This window comes from Aphis gossypii, chromosome 2 (assembly GCF_020184175.1).
Source record: "Aphis gossypii isolate Hap1 chromosome 2, ASM2018417v2, whole genome shotgun sequence".
Classification (NCBI taxonomy): Eukaryota; Metazoa; Arthropoda; class Insecta; order Hemiptera; family Aphididae; genus Aphis; species Aphis gossypii.
This window is the reverse complement of record NC_065531.1, coordinates 61929219-61948322: the sequence shown is the minus strand read 5'-3', so window position 1 is coordinate 61948322 and position 19104 is coordinate 61929219. Positions and strand designations below refer to the sequence as shown.

The following is a 19104-nucleotide window of genomic DNA, read 5'->3' as shown; positions in this document are numbered from 1 at the left end:
GGTACCTATTAATGATTAATATAAATATAAAAAATAATGAATTCATTGATTAAGTTACTGTAATGCCTGCCAGTGATCAAAGGATATTTGTCACTAATGCTGTACGAAATTATATTTCTTTAAATCAATTAAAACTATTCCTAAAAATATTACTTCAGTGTGTCATTAAATTGGCTATAGTTCTATGTATTGATACAACATCACTCGATGAACAGAAGTTTTTGTAATGTTATATTAAAATTCAACAAAAGAGAAACCTTTACACTTCAATAAAAAAATAAAAATAAACATATTAACATTAATTATAAATTTATAATCAATGATATTAATTTGAAACCAAGATAAACCGAGAATTTAAGGTATATTCTCATATGATAATTCATTTATCTGATAATTAGTATTAGGTATATAGACACTGAGGAATAATACAATACTTATAAGTTATAACTATTATTAAAACATTAATTTTTATTAATCTATTTACCTATTTTTTAATCTAATAACTTTGAAACATTTCTTATTTATAATAACTAATAAGTTACTATTTGATATCAGAATGTGACCAATGGGTTCTTAGTATTAAACTATATTATATTAGTTAATATTTTGCTAGAATTCAACTATGTAAAGATTAAACATAAATTATTGAAGTTATCGGATTTTAAAAGAATTGTCTATTTCATAAAAATGATTAGAATGCTGTATGACCATGTTTGACGTGTTTTGTAGATATTGCTAGCATTCTTTACATTTACTGACAATTTTACATGTATGCACACACATGCTAGCTCATTCCAGGAGAGGTTAAGTTAGGGTCACCTTTGGTAAAACAAAATAAATATTCAACAATATACTATTACCTTTTTCCACTATCTACAAATTAATAAATTACATCATACTCTTTCACTCAGTATCAAAACAAAAAAATAAATATAAATTTCACTCAAAATACAAAAAACATGGATTAACGATTCCAAATATTTTGTTGATATAGTTCAAAATTCAAACACATTTCTAATTAATGTAATATTTTTTTTAAGTATAATCCAACAATTGATTTAAAATACTATTTTATAAAAAAAAAAAATGTATTCAATGTCTAATCTTAAGAAAGTTATTTAACAAAAATAAAGGATTAAAAGTTAAATAATTAATTTTAATATTTATGAGAAAATAAAATAAAAATTAGATATTAATCTAAAATAACCTTGTAGTAAGACCTGATGTTTAGTTTTAATATTGTATGTCATAACCAATATGTAATACAAAGTACCATAATTGACAGGGTATTAACCCTCAGAGATCTCATAATTTTATGACCACTAAAAGGCCCCCAAGATCTACACCTAAGCTCTCAAATCCCAAGTTGCAATACTGGTTACACATGTTGTTACATAATATACATACCATAAGTGTTATTATTTAAGCCATAACCCAGTTAATATATTTCCAGAAGTTGCTGAAATAGTAAAGTATAATTTAAAATAACAAAATAAAACAACATCTTTTCTTAAAAAAATTTAATGTATACTAATATTTAACTTAAAAAAAAAGAAATGAAAATACTAATAATAAATAAAAAATACGAAAATAGGAATTGTGTTACACAAATTAAAATTAAAATACTTTAAATAATATAGAAAATAAAGATAGACTGCGTTTATCTAATACATAAACGCATAATTACATTGAAATTTGTTTTTTTTTATTATTATTTTAATAATTAATTATTAACAAAACATAGCACTTAGCACTATGTCTTAAAAGAAACTCATTATATTATATTACAGAGAACAAAATAAAAAGTTTGAGCCAGGGATCAATATACATGATAGACAATAAAAAAAAAAAAAAAATAAAAATAAAACATCGATAGACCATAAAAATAGACCATACTGAAATTTGAATAAGTTCAAAATATCTAATTAAATGAATATTATTCAATATAAACACTATTTATATAGTTATTCATATAACTGAAAAAAAAATAAAAATAAATGATGTACTGTTTGCATGTCGTAGACTTACAATATGCCAAAGTATAATGTAATTAATTGATTGAAATTTGTTTGAATAAAAATATTTTCTTTTTAAAAATCACAATATATAATAAGGAAATACAACAATGATCTTAAAAACAGTTTTATAGTCTAAATGAATGTTAGCTTCAATATACAGCAAGTATAATCTATTATTAGTAATAATAGAATGGATCACAATACACTTTTCGTCATTTGCGTGTTGGGATAAAGCATCATTGCCAAGTAGAAAAAATAATTATATCTAATTTAATTTAAACTATACTTATTCTAACTAATATTTATATAGTTCTTAAGAACTATTAAACCAATTTAAAAATGACTCGTACTTGAATCAGACTGCTGGTAAATAAACTACTCAATAATATTTTGAAAATCTAAGGGAAAGATGTAATGAATAATTTAACAGGACCACCGTAACAATAATTAGTTAATTATTGATTATGTAAAGAAACCTAGTTTAAATTCTAACATTTAGTCAAACATTAAATTTATAAGCTGTGTTTTGATTTCTTTAGCGGAGGGCCATCATATACACCATCTTCACTGAAATCCTTCAAATTGCATTCTTGACATAGTTTTTTGTAATAATTGTATACTTGTTCACCGCACCTAATAAAATAAAAATAAATAATTTTTATTAACTACCCCAATATAATTATATGGTATTAATTACTTGAAGACTTCAGAATTTTCTGAATTGTAGTAAAAACAATTTTCAAAAATCAACTCCATATCGCTTAACAAATCTGCATTTGTTCTATATGATAGCATATTCAGTTTATACTTTACAGTGCCCAAATCCATGGGAGTTCTTATTATTGTATGGTAATCAGGACACTGAGACTTAGTAACAGGCCTTAAAAATGGCCATGCATCTGGATGATGCATGACTTGATTTAAAAGTAACTGAAGAAGAGCATTGTCTAAAGGCAGATCTTCAGATGTAGTTAAAGTTGTTTGTTCAGTATGTCTACCTCTTCTTCGACTTTTTTCTTCTGTAGTATTTTCTTCTTCCCCTAAAATTTTTTAACTTCATTAACATTTACTATTTATACATTTTAAACAAATGATCATGCAAAATTCATGGTAATTAATAAACATTATACTGTATTAACATGTTTCAAAGGAAATTGAAAGCCAAGAATAACCAACATATGTCAATAAGAATATAAATAAATATAAATATATCAACTAATATCTAAATCATCATGCTATATCTTACATAGAACATATCTTTATCTTTCATATAAATAATATAAGTGTAATATATTATTTTTTATAAATAAATATATACATACAATTTTTTTAACCAAGCATAATATTAAACAAAATCACACTATTTTAGACAACTAAGACAACAACTATTAACAACCTACAATACGAACCATCAAGTATAAACAGATTTAAATAATATCAAGCCATTTAAAATATTTGAATAAAAATCTTTACATGCAATAGATTTATTAAAATTGTATTATATAATACAGATCCAGGTGTAACAAAATCGATCAATTGAATAAAAATAATCAAATCCATATTTTACATGTATCGTTTAAATGTTTTAAATTTTAGTACTAAGAAATTATTTAGTATTTAATTTATAATTTTATTATCAAACCTAATAAAAAAATCATTAGTCAATAAAATTGTAGAGATAAAATATGTAATAGAACTAGCATTCTTAGAATACGTCCTGGATCTGCGATGGATAATAATCATAATTATATTTTTAATAAACACAAAAAATTAGAATATATGACATCAGAGACAGACCATAACATCTGGCTGATGCATGTAACAGTTGTCGAGCAAATTCAGATATTTTGGCAGTAGCAGCCTGCGAACTCTTACGCCTGCTATACCTTTCCACCTCAACCTGTTCCAATTCATCTGTAAATAATTTTTAACAGATTGAAATAGGCCCAGGAAATGTTGGCTTATTTTATCACCAAAATTAATTATACAGCGTTTATCTTTTAATAAAACATTTGGTATCTATTGACTCTTAAAAACATAAGGGGGGACTTCAATATTGAGAATAATCATTTGATGCATTTTAAAAAATTAAACATATTTTAATTATATGGGATAATCCAAACTTAAAACATTAATTATTTCTGAAAATTAACATTATTAGACAAAAAAATAAATATATTAAATATATTTTAAAATATTAATTTTCAAGTTTTTAAACTTGAATGACATCATACATTTTTAATTTCATATTCCGAAGCAGATGATTTGGAGTATTTCAGTCTATAAAAATACATTTAAGACTTTGGTAATATTACCTTATAACTTTAAAATTTTTATTCAATTAGTTAAAATTTTAACACATAACGATTTGTCTAAAATTACATTTATAAAATAAATCTAAGTATTTTAAAAAATAATTAACATGGTTTTAAAAAAATGTTAAGTTTAAAAAATCATAATGATGAAAAATAGTAAAAAATATATTTTTTTTTCAACACTATTGTTTTATAACAATTTAAATTACACAAAGAAATATTAATAACAATAGTTGTTGAAGTAAAAAGTGTCTTAAGTTAAATTAATCACCTAGCATAGTTATAAATAAATTAATAAATTAAAGATATTGTTTTTATTTTTATTTGTATGGCAATGGACTAAAATTTCTGACTTGATTGTCTGATAGTAGAATTTTAAGAAATGGTACAGAATTAGGAACACAATAAGAAAGATTACAATCTTTTTCTCTAGGAAATTAGTCTGTCTAGATAGAGAAACCATATGTGACTACAAATCAGCAACATTGTGTATAAGCACTGATGCTTTATATTAACCACTTCATCCCCATTGAGACTATTTAGTGTCAGTTAACAGTTCGCATAATATGATAACACCACAAATTATCAATATAAGTAATATAACAATTTTGTTAATACAAAATAATTTATCTTAGTATTTTATCTACTGTGTTAATTAAATATTTGTGAAATTTATTAATTATAATGTAATTATATGTCATTCACATAAATTGTTAGATTATAGTAAAAACTATATTCGTAAAAAGCAAGTACTCAAAAATATTAGCAGAACATGGTCTATTTATATCAGAAGTAAAATATTAATAACAAATTGGTTAAATACTGTAATGTATATTCAACGGGACAGCGTAATATAGAAAAAGTGTAAACAAAAATCGAAAAAATCAATATTTTGAAATCATCATTATAAGAATAAAAAAAGGAGTATAAACTCGTAATATGTAAAAATGGCGTTTTTAAGATAAGGTATATTTTACTAATGATATAACAGAATAGATTTTGTAATTTGAATTCAGTTCCCACCACTAAAAAAAAAAATAATAATAATAAATTTTGAAAATATGTGAATTGAGTCCCAGACTTTTAAAAAAAATTAAAACAAAATAAATTTTTAAAATATGTTAATTGAGTCCCAGACTTTTTAAAAAAATAAAATAAATAGAGTCCCAGACTTTTAGAATGATATATAAACAGCTAATATAATAAAAAGCTTAACACATATAAAAATTGCACAAAATGAATGGGCATTTATATTTTAAACAACAATTTCTATTGCTTATCATACAACACTAATTTTACAATAGAATTAATGTTGTATGATACATGGAAACTTGAGATTGTTCTATTAATATTTTTAGCAAAAAAAATAATATTGATATTAAAAAATAATTTATAAGTTTTGTATTCATAAGCTACATAAAAACATAAATGAAAAATTGAAAGATGAAATATAATAAAAAGTAAATAAAAAATGATATTTTTAATTATATCTAGATTTACAATAAAAATACAGTCCTAGGTCTGTGTTCATTACTATATTGTTGTAAAACTATAAATGTAAAGAAAAATCTTGTTATTACTTTAATAGTCATATTATAACACCTATTATGAGGGTGACTCAATAGGGATAGTCAGTTTGTTCTCTGGGATTCAATTGAAACTCAATTCGAATACAGCCAAATATTGAGCCACCCCTTTTATAAAATAAATGTAAAATATGATTATATAAAAATGGTATTTTCAACAGACATAGGTAATACGTTTTATAAATAGGTCTTTTGAAAAAGAAATATCTATAAAGGACTTACATCACTAAAAATTATTTTAACCGAAATAGATTGTGTATAATACATAAAGCAAAAAGGGTGTAATCCACAAGTGTTGTTTTTAGTATTAATTAAATAATAATTTCAGGTAAGTATTTAAAATTAATACTTATTTTTTAAATTTCTATTCATTCGGTTTTATAAAATAATAATTAGAAAAATTCATGCAGTTGTATCATTGTAGGTCTTTCTTAAAAATTTAAATTATGTGAGTTACAGCCTCTCAATAAAACAGTTTAATTATGTATATTATACATAACAACACGATATAAATGTTTCTATATGAATAAAAATAGTATTAAAGGGTAATTAATTATAATATTAACTATAGTTAATAATTCAAAATAATATTAATGAAATTAGTACCTTTACAAGATGTTTGTCGACAATTGAAGCATGTCCAATTTCGTTTAGGTGGTGCACGTTTTGGTGGATTAAGACAAGCTAAATGGTAATTCTTCAAACAATCATCACAAGTTATCACTGTTCCTTCTTCTTTACAAATGTAACAAATATCAAATTTTCTGTAAAAAATAAAAATCATATATAAAATAAATTATTTGTTATCAAATACATAAAATATATATTATGTCTATTATGCCTGTTAGCATAATCATTTAAGTAATATTGTATCTTGCTTAATATTATTTAATTAACTATGTAAACAGGTGACAGTATAATAACTAATAACTAACGATTTTTCTTCAGGTTCTTCATCTTCAACTTCATGTTTTACTATAGGCACGCATTTTTGGCAGAACCAATCACCTTGGGGAATTTTCTGTAAACATAATACGTATATTATAATTTATATAAAAAAAACAATAAATTAGTAAGACATACCTTAAGTTTTGGTTTCAAACAGTAAATATGATGTCCTTTATTACAATTATCACACAACAACATAACATCTTCATCTTTATTGCTTCGACATAACACACAATTAACTTTCATAATTGATTTTGACCATTCAATACTTTTCTCTAAAAAAATAATTATAAATACAATGATAAATTTAATGTATCTTAATATATACTCAAAGTATTTTAGTATATTAATATATAAATGTAATTACCTAATGTAATTAAATGTAAGAATAATTGTGAAAAATTTAAAGAATTCATCAATGACATTTCCCACTTATCCATTAAAGGATTTATGGCTGAACTCATTTTTTCTTTTTTGTCGTACCCTAAAATACCAAACATTAAAAATGTACATTAAATGAAGAAGTTAAATAATATAAGTTATTATTTATGAATTAATAGCTATATTAAAAATGAATTACTTCTATCACATATTTACAAATAACATGAAGGTAAACTTAAAAATAATTGTTTTTTATTCCATCATCAAATAAAATGTACCTCATTAAAAAAATTAGTAATTAAATATTATAAAATTACCTAATGGTCTTCTGAGAAATTTAGGCTCAATACATTGTTCTATTTTAAGGATAACAGAAGCCAACTCAGATATTTTTTTATCAACTTTAACATCAGCGATATATGTAACTGGATCTTGGTAATCTAAAATATCAATATTTTGTTATACATTTAAATAATACAAATTATTGTTGGTTAAATACTTACCAGTAAGTTCTGGCGAACTAGCTTTTTCAGAGTTATCAACATTCTAAAAAAAAAATTTAATATAATATAATACACTATGTTATAGATAAATAATGGACAATACATACAAATATTATACAATCTTATTAATTATTAAAACAATTATATTTAATGTAAATAACAATTAACTTACCATTTTACTCCTACAACCCCATGATAATATTGGACCAGGGACTTTATAGATTCCATTAGCAATATTTTCCCTCCATTGATCTCTACTTGTGGACTATGATAAATATACTTTATATTAGATTTAACTTCCATATATGAACTCAATAGAAAATTTAAACATACCTTTAACCCAATGCTACCTAGTGCTGAAGTATTTAACCTTCTTTCTAAGTATAAAATATACTCTCTTAAAGTTAATTCCATTGAGGTATCAACATCAGAATCTAAACGAAGAAATTTAACATTTAGTTTTTTGAACTCAGAAAAATCAGTTTTCAAACGTTTTTGAATTTTTTTATCATCCTCGACCATCTAAAAATAATAAAAAAAATTATTTGAAATATTAATCTATTCAGACTAATAGTTTTACTGCACTTATTTTGAGAGGAATTAAGATATACATTAATTTTATTAGTATTTATTTAAAATGAAGCATACCTTGCAACATAAAGTATTTAAGTAAGATGATTAAGTACAATGCAAATAGTTATATTAAAAAAAAAAAAACTTACCAAGGATGGGTTTAAAAGGCAATTTGTACACTTCTCCATACTTGAAAGTATACGTGGTTTTTCTTGTATCAACACCTTCTTAAGTTCACCTTCTCTTAATCCTCTTGAATTCAAATTATTAATTAAGCTATCTAATTCATCAGGAGTGTTATAATAACCCCAAGCAAGCCTATGTTCAATGTTATCGTGCACTGGACATTGGCTGTCCGGACCAAAACAGCGCAAAAGTGACCTTTTTTGATCCACATAACTCCCATTTGTCATAAATGATGTATTATTACTTTCATCAATAAGTCTTTTTTTTGATGGTGTATTGGACAAACTGACTCTTGATTCACTAACATTTTCTTTTTCATTCATTTCAAACAGTTTTTTAACATAAGACACAGGATCGCTTTCATTGATGTTACTAATAGGAGTACCACTGAAACACAATCAAATATTCAATATTTAAGTAAAAACCCTAATAAAGATATAATGTCATATGTATTTGCTCAATGGAAGATTTAAAAAAATTAATACTTGGGTAAACAAGTTCCAGGATAAGGTTCATCGTCTTCAATAAAAAGTCCAGGCATTGATGCAAACATCCAATATTTCCTAAATGCTCGATCAGTTCCAAGAGGCAATATTTGAGCAGTCATGCCTAAATCGGTAAGATCAGAAAGTTTTTTGTTCCATTCATTTAGTCTACTATTAATTGCCTTTTGGTCAGAAGTTTCTATGTTCTGAGCTTCACCATTTAATAGTTTCAATTCTTTTTTTCTGAATAAAATAAATATAATTATTATTTAAAATTTAACCTTTAACTATTTGAAATAACAAATTATGAATTTACTTTTGAACTATTTCTTGAGTTTTTTTCTTTTCTGCTGCTAATGCACTTCTTACTTCCAACCTGTCATTTTTCATTTTGACGACAGTATTAAGAAGTTGTATTCGGTATGATGAAAATGTTAAGATTTGATTCATCAAGCAATTAATTAGCATTATTTTGTCAGCTAAACACATACATAATAAATTATAATCAACAACATATTATTTTAATTTTAAAAACTTACATATTGACAAGCATGAAATATGATGATTACTAAGAGCGGCCAATACTTCTGGATGTTCTAATCTAATATTAAGTCCAGGGTCATCTGTTGGACAATAGTTTCCTCTTTCGTGGTATCTTCAAAAAACATGAATAATAATTAGTTTAATGAAGTTTATTATTGATGAATAACTTACATCCACTTGGTCATTCTATCAGAACTTTTTCCACCAGATGACAGTATATGAATTCTCAAAACTTCCGAAATAACAGTGGGTTGTAATGTTATTTTATTTAACTGTTGGCCCAAATGCTGTATTGACCAATTTTTTGCATTGGTAGCTAATTTTACTGCAGTTTTTGTTTTATCATCGCTAATATTATATACTGGCTCACATCCTAATAATTTTTTGTATAAAATATTATATAATTCAAAAATAAGTATGGGAAAAAACTAAATAAAAAACCTGAAATATGACTATCTTTCATATCAGCTTCTTCATCTTCTTCAAGGTCAAATATTGTTGTTAATAGTACCTGAACTAAAGTATTTAATGGACCTATGAAATCAAAATTAATAATTTTAATATATCTACTATAATCAAATTAAAAAATTCAAAATTCAAAATTCTATACCTGTTATTTCTTCTTCAACTAAGCATCTTTCTAATAATTCTATACTCATTCCTTGTGGAAAATAACTGCCCGCATCAAGTTGAGACCAAAAATTGTGGAAAAACTCATAGATCATGATAAAATCACCAAAATTTTCATTTGGAATACGCAAATTAACTGGATTGACATTGGGCAATTCCTATGAAGGTTCATATTGGTGTTAGGTACATATTTAATTAATAAAATAAAAGAATAAGTATAAAACATATTATATTAATATGAACATAGAATGTACTGAAACAATAACATAAATACTAAATCACGAAGAAATAAAATAGACCATTGTATTAACTTGATGATAGACATTAACTATTAATTTTTGTATTTTATTATTTTCAAAAACCAAGCTAAAATTTAATTTATGTCAATAATGATTAGTGTTTACTTAAACATTTTCACTATTTTAAAATCTAATTATTTGATACATAAATAACTTTAACTGCTTAACATTGTATGAAAAAAATAGTCATAAGGTATTGTAGAACTAATTCTCTAACTATGCTAAAAATCAAAATGATACGTCATAATTATTTACAATAAATTAAACGATTTCTATTCAAATTTGTTTAAAATAAATTAATAAAATAATTATTATAGCTAACAAAATCTATTATAAAAGTAAAGGATAATTATTTTTATGGTTTTATTGTATGAAATACACTACTCAATTAATAAAAAATAAACTAATAAAATTATAATGCAAACTTAACTTTTCAGTTATACCTAGTTTCAAATAGTTTAGAAAAATAAATTCTTAAAACAAAAGTTGTACTTACTTTTAAATCTTCTAATTCAAGATCTTCTTTTTTCTTGTTCCATTCTTTCATAAATTTAGATAGTTTTTCTTTTTCTTCCTTTCTCTTTTCTTTAATTTTTAATTTTTCTTCTTTTAATTTTTCAACTGTTTCTTGGATTGATTTTTCATCTTTTTTAGATGGTTCTCCTCCATTCATCAATTTATTACTTTTTTTAGTTAATCCATTTTTAGCTAATACTTTGTTCTTTTTTGTTTCAGAAAACTGAGGAGATTCTCCACTGAATATGTCTTCAAATTTTAAGTTGGCAATACTATTTGCAACATTCTCCTAAATAATATTAATTTCACAACATTATTTAATAAAATTAAACATTTGATATCAGTGAGGTTAATATCCAAAAGATTGTGTAATTTAAAAAATTTATTTGTAATAAAATAAAATAGTTAAAATATAATAACATGATTTATCTAAAAAAAAAGAAAAGAATATACAACTAATAGATATTCAGTATCAGAACTATTGTAGAATATGATAACATGTTCTTATAATACTTCAAAAATATTAAAACTTAAAACGTCCAGAACAATTTTTATTTTTTAAAAAATTACTAGTTTCTAAATTATTTTTTTTCATTACTCAACATAAATAGTTTTATTTATGAATTACTTGAGTATTATAATGAAATTTACCTTTAATGAAATTAAGCCATTTTTAAACTCAACATTGTGAGTTATAAAAAATCTACATCGATCTCTAGTAAAACATGCTTTTGATCTTCGAATTTGAACACCATCCACTCTGTATATAGGTTCATTATTTGGATTTTGTTTTTTTTTAGAATTGAGTAATTCCACGTCATAACTATAAAATGCAAGAGCTGCACTTGAATTACTATCGTTTGATTTTCTGTGGAAATAAAAATATAATAGTATAAATTTAAGTTTAACAATTTAATCAAAACCTCAAGTAGTTACTTTGGTGTATGATGATTTCTCTCAGCAATCTTCTGGTCAGACGGTGCATGTACAGCTAAGACTCTACATTTTAACCTTTTAAGTAAAAACAAATTTAATATTTTTAGAAAACAACACATAATACAATATACCGTCTTCTACTATTTTCTACTAATTAAAACAATGCTTACCATTGATCTTGTTCTAAAGCAACATCCACTATTTCTGACACAAAATATCTATATCTTACATAGTTAAATATTTGTTCAATGAGCTCTTTCAAAGAAGAACATTTTGTCAGTGATAATAAATACAAAATGGGTTTTTGAAGCTGTAAATTAAAATAATCATTATGATTGTTAGAAAAATAAAAATAAAACTTTAAAACAATTTATAAAATTAAAGACTTTTAACATTACCTCATTTGGAAAGTCATTTAGCATTTTTTTTGAGTCTAATTCACAGTCCAAGGCTTCTTTATAAGTCATATTTTTTTTACCAGTTAGCTCACATGACCAAACTAATGAATTACACAAAATAATTCTTTCTACATAATGCCTGATAAAAAAAAAAAAAATAGAATGAATTTTAATTCATTTTTTTAAATTCAAAAATAGTCTTAATTTTAATTTAAGTAAATAATACTAAGAATTCTGAAACAATTTAAATTTAAAGAAAAAGAGTAACTAAACAACCTCAAGACTTCAGGAATTTGAAAAATTAAATTCATGAAAGTTAAACCACTTTTCAAATAAAATTATAAAATGAGTTGGTAAGTATTATGTAACAACTAAACATTACAAATTTTCATTAATGAGGATAACTAGTTTATAATGGCTTGGATTCAATGCACCTATGATAGAAATACCCAGAAATGCGCCAAATAAATATAATATAACAATAGAAGGTAGATATAATTCTGAAAATCGAAAAGCAACATTAATCATGAGTTTTCTATAGAATATAGATGATACAGATAATACAGTTAGGTAACAGGAAGGAAAGGTAGTTAGTTTGAAATGTGTTCTGAAAAACGAGTTTTCGAAAATTAATTGTCGTACAAAGAATAATGTTTCGTCCCACTCGCTCAAGTATTTTAACCTCGAATAAGAGGAAAAAAAATTCATCGAAACACGATCGCGGGAAAAAGCGCGGTGAAAGTGACTGTCCGTTAACTGCTAATAACTACCCGGTGGACGCGGGTCAAAAGTTATGAAGAAAAGAAATGAAAACGTAGGATCGAACAAAAACGGACCGGAAAAACGGACGCGGGCGGACCGAACTCGTCGATCGCCTAACGTGGGCGCCGTGCGAGAATCGATCGGCCGCGGGACGCCATGTGAAACGCGCGAACGGTGGTAACACAGAACACGGTCGACGGGCCGACTGTTTTGGTAAACCCGTCAAGACTCACTCGTAACTGAGGAAAATCTCCTTGGTCAGCTCGCAGTAGAAAACCTCGTCCGTGTCCCTAAGCCCCCTGGGCACGGGGTTCTTGGCGAACGGTTTTCTGTGGAGCAGTGGCATGACGACGACGATGACGGCGGCGGCGAACTAATAAAAGTCGGCAGTCGGCGGTGAAACGCAACGGTTGCGGTCGTCTTGTTCAGCTTCGGATGCAACTGCCAGTGCTGATGCGGACGCGGCGGTGGCGGCAGTGGTCCCGCGCAACGACCGGAAGGCCAGCTGCTGCTCGGTGGCTCAGTGGTCCGTCGTCCCGGTCCGCGCGCGCGATGACGACTCGTCTCGTATCGGCGTCGATTGTTCTCTACCAGCCCGCAAGGGTTGTATCGACGACAGCGGACGAGGTAGCGAAGCTTCCGATTCTTAAATGCCACTACCGTGAGTAAAAGTACAACGAGCGACGATACGACCGCGTGACGGACGCCCGCAAATCGTGTAATATGTGCAACGACGAGAGAAAATCAACGCGAAAGATCGTACGTACGAACGAAACAACAAAACATAACCGCGTCCGTCCGGTACCAACGACGGTGGCGGGACGTATAAGTGCGGGCCCAGTGTAAAGTGTATATAAACGGTAAAAAAAAAAAAAAAGAAAAATACAACAATAATCGCTGCCGTGATTATACGCGCGCGCCAAAACCGACGCTAACATCCAGTCAGTGCCGCCGCCGACCTCCGTATACGTTATTGTTGTTACTTCATACTTGTTAATCAGCACCGGCCACGACCTCGGGCTCGTCCGTACTCGTACAACTATGCCTCGGTCCCGCGACTCACCTATCGGGGTTCGAGGCCATTAATTCGATGCTTACAGAGGAATTCACCTACTTCGGAAATTTCGGGGGCGCCGCCGTTAAAAATTGCCTGATAACAGCGACGACAGTCGCCGCCGTTGTAGATAGTAAAAAATTAAAAATACGCAGTATCACTAAATTATCACGGCGAAAAATTTGCCGTTTTCGTTTTCATTTTTTCCACCCCATCGTCCCCATCGGATCCGCCAACGGCCGGCTGGTGAGGTCGGGGCGAGCGCAAAATGGTCGACCGCCCGACAGCCTTTCGCGTTTTCCTATGTTGACAACGGTTCGACAAAGACGTCTGCACGTGCTAAGACTTCGTGTCGTGCGTGATAAAATAACTGATAATCGTTATTTTATCATCGCGTCCGAGTGTCCGACGTACTCGGAACGTTTTGCGAGTTTGCGTCCGACCGTTTGACGTTTTCGCGGGCGCCGAGGCAGTGATGTAAGACGTCGTACGTTTTCGAAATCGTTCGTGTTACACACACTCTTTGTGGATAACCTGCATCAGCGCGCCTACAAGGAATACTTAACAGAGACGTGGTTGCCGGTTCGTGCCTTACACGACTGTCGTCGTTACGACTCTACGACGACCGAATCAGTTGCTCGTAACAATGTGATTTAATTAGGGTTGCCATGTTGCAGACTACAACTACTGTCCCGCTGATCCTAGACACGTCGTAAAACTCCCGGATTAACGAATTATTCGCATTTCAATAAACTGTAAAATTTCGCAGCAGTTTCCCACAAACCTTTTGCGAATGGTTGTTATAACAATATCGCACCATAATTTATAACTATACCTAATCTAGTATAATATACAAGACGTGTTATATAAATATCGTTTGATTACACCATAGGTTAGGCGATATCCCGTTCGGTTTACTCGGAAAATACAACGATTCTCAATTCTCGGTAGAAAATGTGTGCTTATCACGACACCAGTATTCACAGGCCACGATAGGTATTATGTAAATGCGCTGTCTTAGGCTTTCCGTACCACGATTTACGATATCTCAAATCGTGTTCTGCACATAATGTACTCGAATAACCTTAATTCACCGTTTGTATAACAAAACGATATATTTTTTTGTAATTCACGCGCGCAAATTCGAAATTCGTGATTTAACGAAAACAATTAAGAGTTCGACATTCCGATGACACTGAGAGATCCTTGAATTATTGGTACCTATATAATTGTTATGGTCTATTGATGTGCACAACGCTTACTCCTATTAGATATAAAAGTCCAAACAATTGTACTATATAGTATATCTGTACATTACGACAAATCTTATTTACCTAATAATTTCGATATTAAATGCATGAATAATAATATTATGTATTATTATTTATTAATGCGGCCTAGCTATTCCCAATAACCAACAATCATCACTACGTCAGTTTAATCCATGGACAGGGCCGGTGAGAGGGTGGGGCAAAGAATCCTCAGCCCCGGGGCTGAGACTTTTGCGAGGAGGGGAGACGTTGTCAAAAACGTATGTAGGCACAGCCTAAATAAGTATAATACATATGTGAAAGGGTCCGGAATCGATCAGTCCCAGGCCCCACCAAAATTCTCGCCGGTTCTGTGGTTTAATTTACAACCATTTACCATACATTACCTACTAAAGAACAATTGTTTATACCACAAGCAATATAATATTATATAGTATATACCTAGTGAATAGTTCGTATTCAAGTATAGAATATAAATATGGGTATGAGCATATAGCCGCGCATTGGCGTGCGAAGACTTCACAGGGGATACGGTATTTCAAAATATCTCAATTTTTAACTCTCTTAAAAAAGACACAAATCAACATTTTTTTTAAATTAATTTTCACAAAATTACAAAATAATAGTCAATATGTATACAAATAAAATTATAATTTTAACTTTAAAATGTATTACTATTTATTAATTAATATAAATTTAATTTACTTGATATTTTAGTATAGTTTTAATCTTCAGTCAAAAGGCTATACATTCTGAAACTCATTAATATGACCAGTGGCGTATTTACGGGGGGGGGGGGGGTTCGGGTTCAAACCCACCTCCCTCAGAACAAAAAAAAAAGTTACTCAATGTTAAATAAATATTTTATTACAGGTTTTCTAATAATTTAACGATGTAGATAGACATAGACTGTCTATATAACTATCTAAGACAGATTAGTTGGGTTATTTTGGTGTGGAGTATCTTAGTTGTAATTTGTGATATCCAGATGGGGTTCTTAAAATTTGAAAACATCCCTAGAAATTATTGAAAATACGCCACTGAATATGATAATATATAAGCTTAACAGTCAACTGATATCTGTTTATATAAACTGTATCTAACTTATATAGGAAGTAAATAACAAAAATCCAGCTGGCCCATTGACCCCATAGACAGCTGCAGAGGATGCTATGACATAGCTGGCATTCCTCCTGACCACAGCAATAGAAAGGTATTATAGTGTATTACCTAGCTTAATAGCTTATACTTTACATTTCCCTACACATATTTATAATCAGTTAATTAATGATTTATACATTAAGATTATGTATATATATATATATGTTTAAGAATTGATAATATATAGTGTATTATATAATCAAAGGTTTAAGTAATTAAAACTAACCACAATATAATAAGGATTTTTTCATATTGTATTCTTGTTCAGAGTTTTGACTAAGTATTACAATTATAATATAGAAAGGTTTTCATTCAAATAAATCGATACCTGTTACCTTTATATATTATATACAACTATTAAATTATATATAAATATATATATAATATGTCATACTTTATACATTAATTTAACAACGATAATTATTAAGCACGTGTTATATAAGAATGTATATGAGTAAATATGTATAAATGCCTGTATAATATAATATGGCAATGACATTTAATCTCTTTTCTTTGATAATGATTGTCAAGCATTCTGTATTTATGAAAAATAAATTATAAAAATAGTTATTAGTACCTAAACTAATAAACAACGATGAGTTTGACCATTGAAGAGTGACAATTATTTAATATATAGGTACCGGTAATATATTATATTATTATACTATTATTTATAACTTGAATATAATAAATAATGTAATAATAAGTACACGTTTTTTATTTTTAATGTAGGTAACTACTTATAGATTATCATATTCATAAAAATTAGTAATTTTATTTATATACCTAATTATTTAAATTAGAAAATTTATAGCTCAAAAATATAAAAATTTTCACCATATTATAATTATTTTTAAATATCAATATAATGTAAGTATGTAATATAATATTTACTATTTACAAAATGATCTTCAGTTACCAAAAGTATGCTCAATGCTCATAAATTAGTTGAAAAAACTACGCAAACTACTGATGGACTGTTGAAGTATGAAATAAGTAGAATAAAGTACCAACTATAAAGTGTACATCTTTACTTTTAAGTTGTAATAATTTTATATTGGTAGCTTTAATGAAAAAAAAAAAAACTATAGAGAAATATTTTTTTTTTGTATAGGAGAAGGTATATTATCTTGAATCTTGATTCTTGAGGGTTCCAAACGGTACCTATTACCATTGATTATAAATACTATTCTAGTACATTTATAAATTATAATCAATGCTATTTCTGTATTATTTTCTTCTTAAAATACAAGTACCTATTCGTTTGTTTAAACTTTATTGTAGTGTATTAATTTCTGCTTCACAACTTGAACTTAGAATAAATTAAGCATTTAAGGTAGATACATCGACGTAAATAGGGATGCTATAATCATTTCCCATAGACGTTTTTAAATCTTCTATACAGTTTACTATATTGAGTCCCTTCTAGTTCAAATCCTTACATAAAAAACTTTCACTTGTTAAATGTTTAAAATTAATAATAATTATTAACATATTTATAATAATAATAATTTAATGCACCGTGTAGTTTATGTAAGAGCAAGATTGTGAAAATAATCAAATTTCATGTCATATGGTACCAGGATTTATTTTAAAACGACTGAAACAGATTCAACGATCTGGCTATATTTATATCGCTAATACAGTGACGCTCATGACTGTGCAGGGGAGTATGTGAAGTTTTTCCTCCTATGATCATGGTTTCTATTAAACTTTGAATTCCTTGGATCCTAACCTAGCTATCCGATATATTTATTTATCGAAAGGGATGTTGGTGGAGTTTAAAAGGTACAACATAAGTATTACTACCTATATTAGATGGTCACGATTTGTCGATAAATAGGGGCAAAAGAAGACTGATATTACAGATCATATTGTATTGGGTCATTATGGAATGTGTAGAACGTCGGTACTTAATATGCTTAAAAAAAATAAGCACCTATTTCGTATTTTAGTCTACCATAAAATATAATAATAATATTCACTATATAAACTATATAAACTATAAAACTATATAAAGCCTATAAATAATCTAATGCTACCTACTACCATGACAAAATAGATTTAAAATAGATTTTGTCATGCCTACTAGGTACCAATTGTACACTAACAACTAGCTAGTGCCCAGCAATGAGCAAATTAACATAACTATTGATTATAGAATAGGCTATTCAATATAATCAATGACATAGCATATAATTATTAATAACAATCATGTCACCTTATGAACTAATAGAATGGTTATTACTCATTGTTTTATCTTCGTGAAAATAAGGTTTTCGCTTTCACTTTTTTGGCGTTAGAACTGATCACGATTTTATGGATAGAAATAAAAAACCGTGCGTAAGTTGGAATAGTTGGATCTACGATAATTTACTGTCGTGATCGGATCTAATGCCCTATAATAGCCAAGTGCCCGGTTCATCGCATTTATTCCTCCACGAAACGAAATTAATTTTAAATTATCATGTTTTTACATTTTTTTAATTTTATCAATATTTATTATCACTGAGGTCGGCACAAAAACGATCAGAACGCG

The 19104-nt window shown here is 27.7% G+C and overlaps 1 protein-coding gene across 2 annotated transcripts; it reads right to left on the bottom strand.

Moving 5' to 3' along the window:
- Positions 1-1994: 1994 nt before the first annotated feature.
- LOC114122906 (bromodomain adjacent to zinc finger domain protein 1A-like) lies at positions 1995-14588 on the bottom strand. Of its 2 annotated transcripts, XM_050199368.1 has the most exons (24): positions 13313-14588; positions 12318-12456; positions 12090-12229; positions 11920-11994; positions 11635-11851; positions 10964-11272; positions 10149-10326; positions 9980-10072; positions 9710-9911; positions 9535-9650; positions 9312-9474; positions 8996-9238; positions 8474-8897; positions 8085-8273; positions 7924-8016; positions 7752-7794; positions 7566-7688; positions 7235-7351; positions 7003-7142; positions 6855-6940; positions 6526-6683; positions 3816-3932; positions 2716-3058; positions 1995-2651 (listed from the first exon to the last, which is right to left on the bottom strand). In XM_050199368.1, exons 1-24 carry the CDS (start codon positions 13423-13425, stop codon positions 2531-2533), a joined length of 3942 nt encoding a protein of 1313 aa, XP_050055325.1. In that variant the 5' UTR covers positions 13426-14588; the 3' UTR covers positions 1995-2530. The 2 variants fall into 2 exon arrangements, with proteins under 2 accessions (XP_050055325.1, XP_050055327.1); XM_050199370.1 differs by lacking the exon at positions 3816-3932 and having other exon boundaries at positions 13313-14584.
- Positions 14589-19104: the final 4516 nt, after the last annotated feature.

Bases quoted from the DNA above. Each gene is read 5' to 3' on its own strand.
- LOC114122906 (XM_050199368.1), bottom strand. From the start codon at position 13,425: ATGCCACTGCTCCACAGAAAACCGTTCGCCAAGAACCCCGTGCCCAGG. The intron at 10,327-10,963 runs GTAAGTACAACT...GAACCTTCATAG, and splicing joins TTGAATTAGAAGATTTAAAA to GAATTGCCCAATGTCAATCC. The intron at 9,912-9,979 runs GTTTTTTATTTA...AAAAATTATTAG, and splicing joins GAAAGATAGTCATATTTCAG to GATGTGAGCCAGTATATAAT.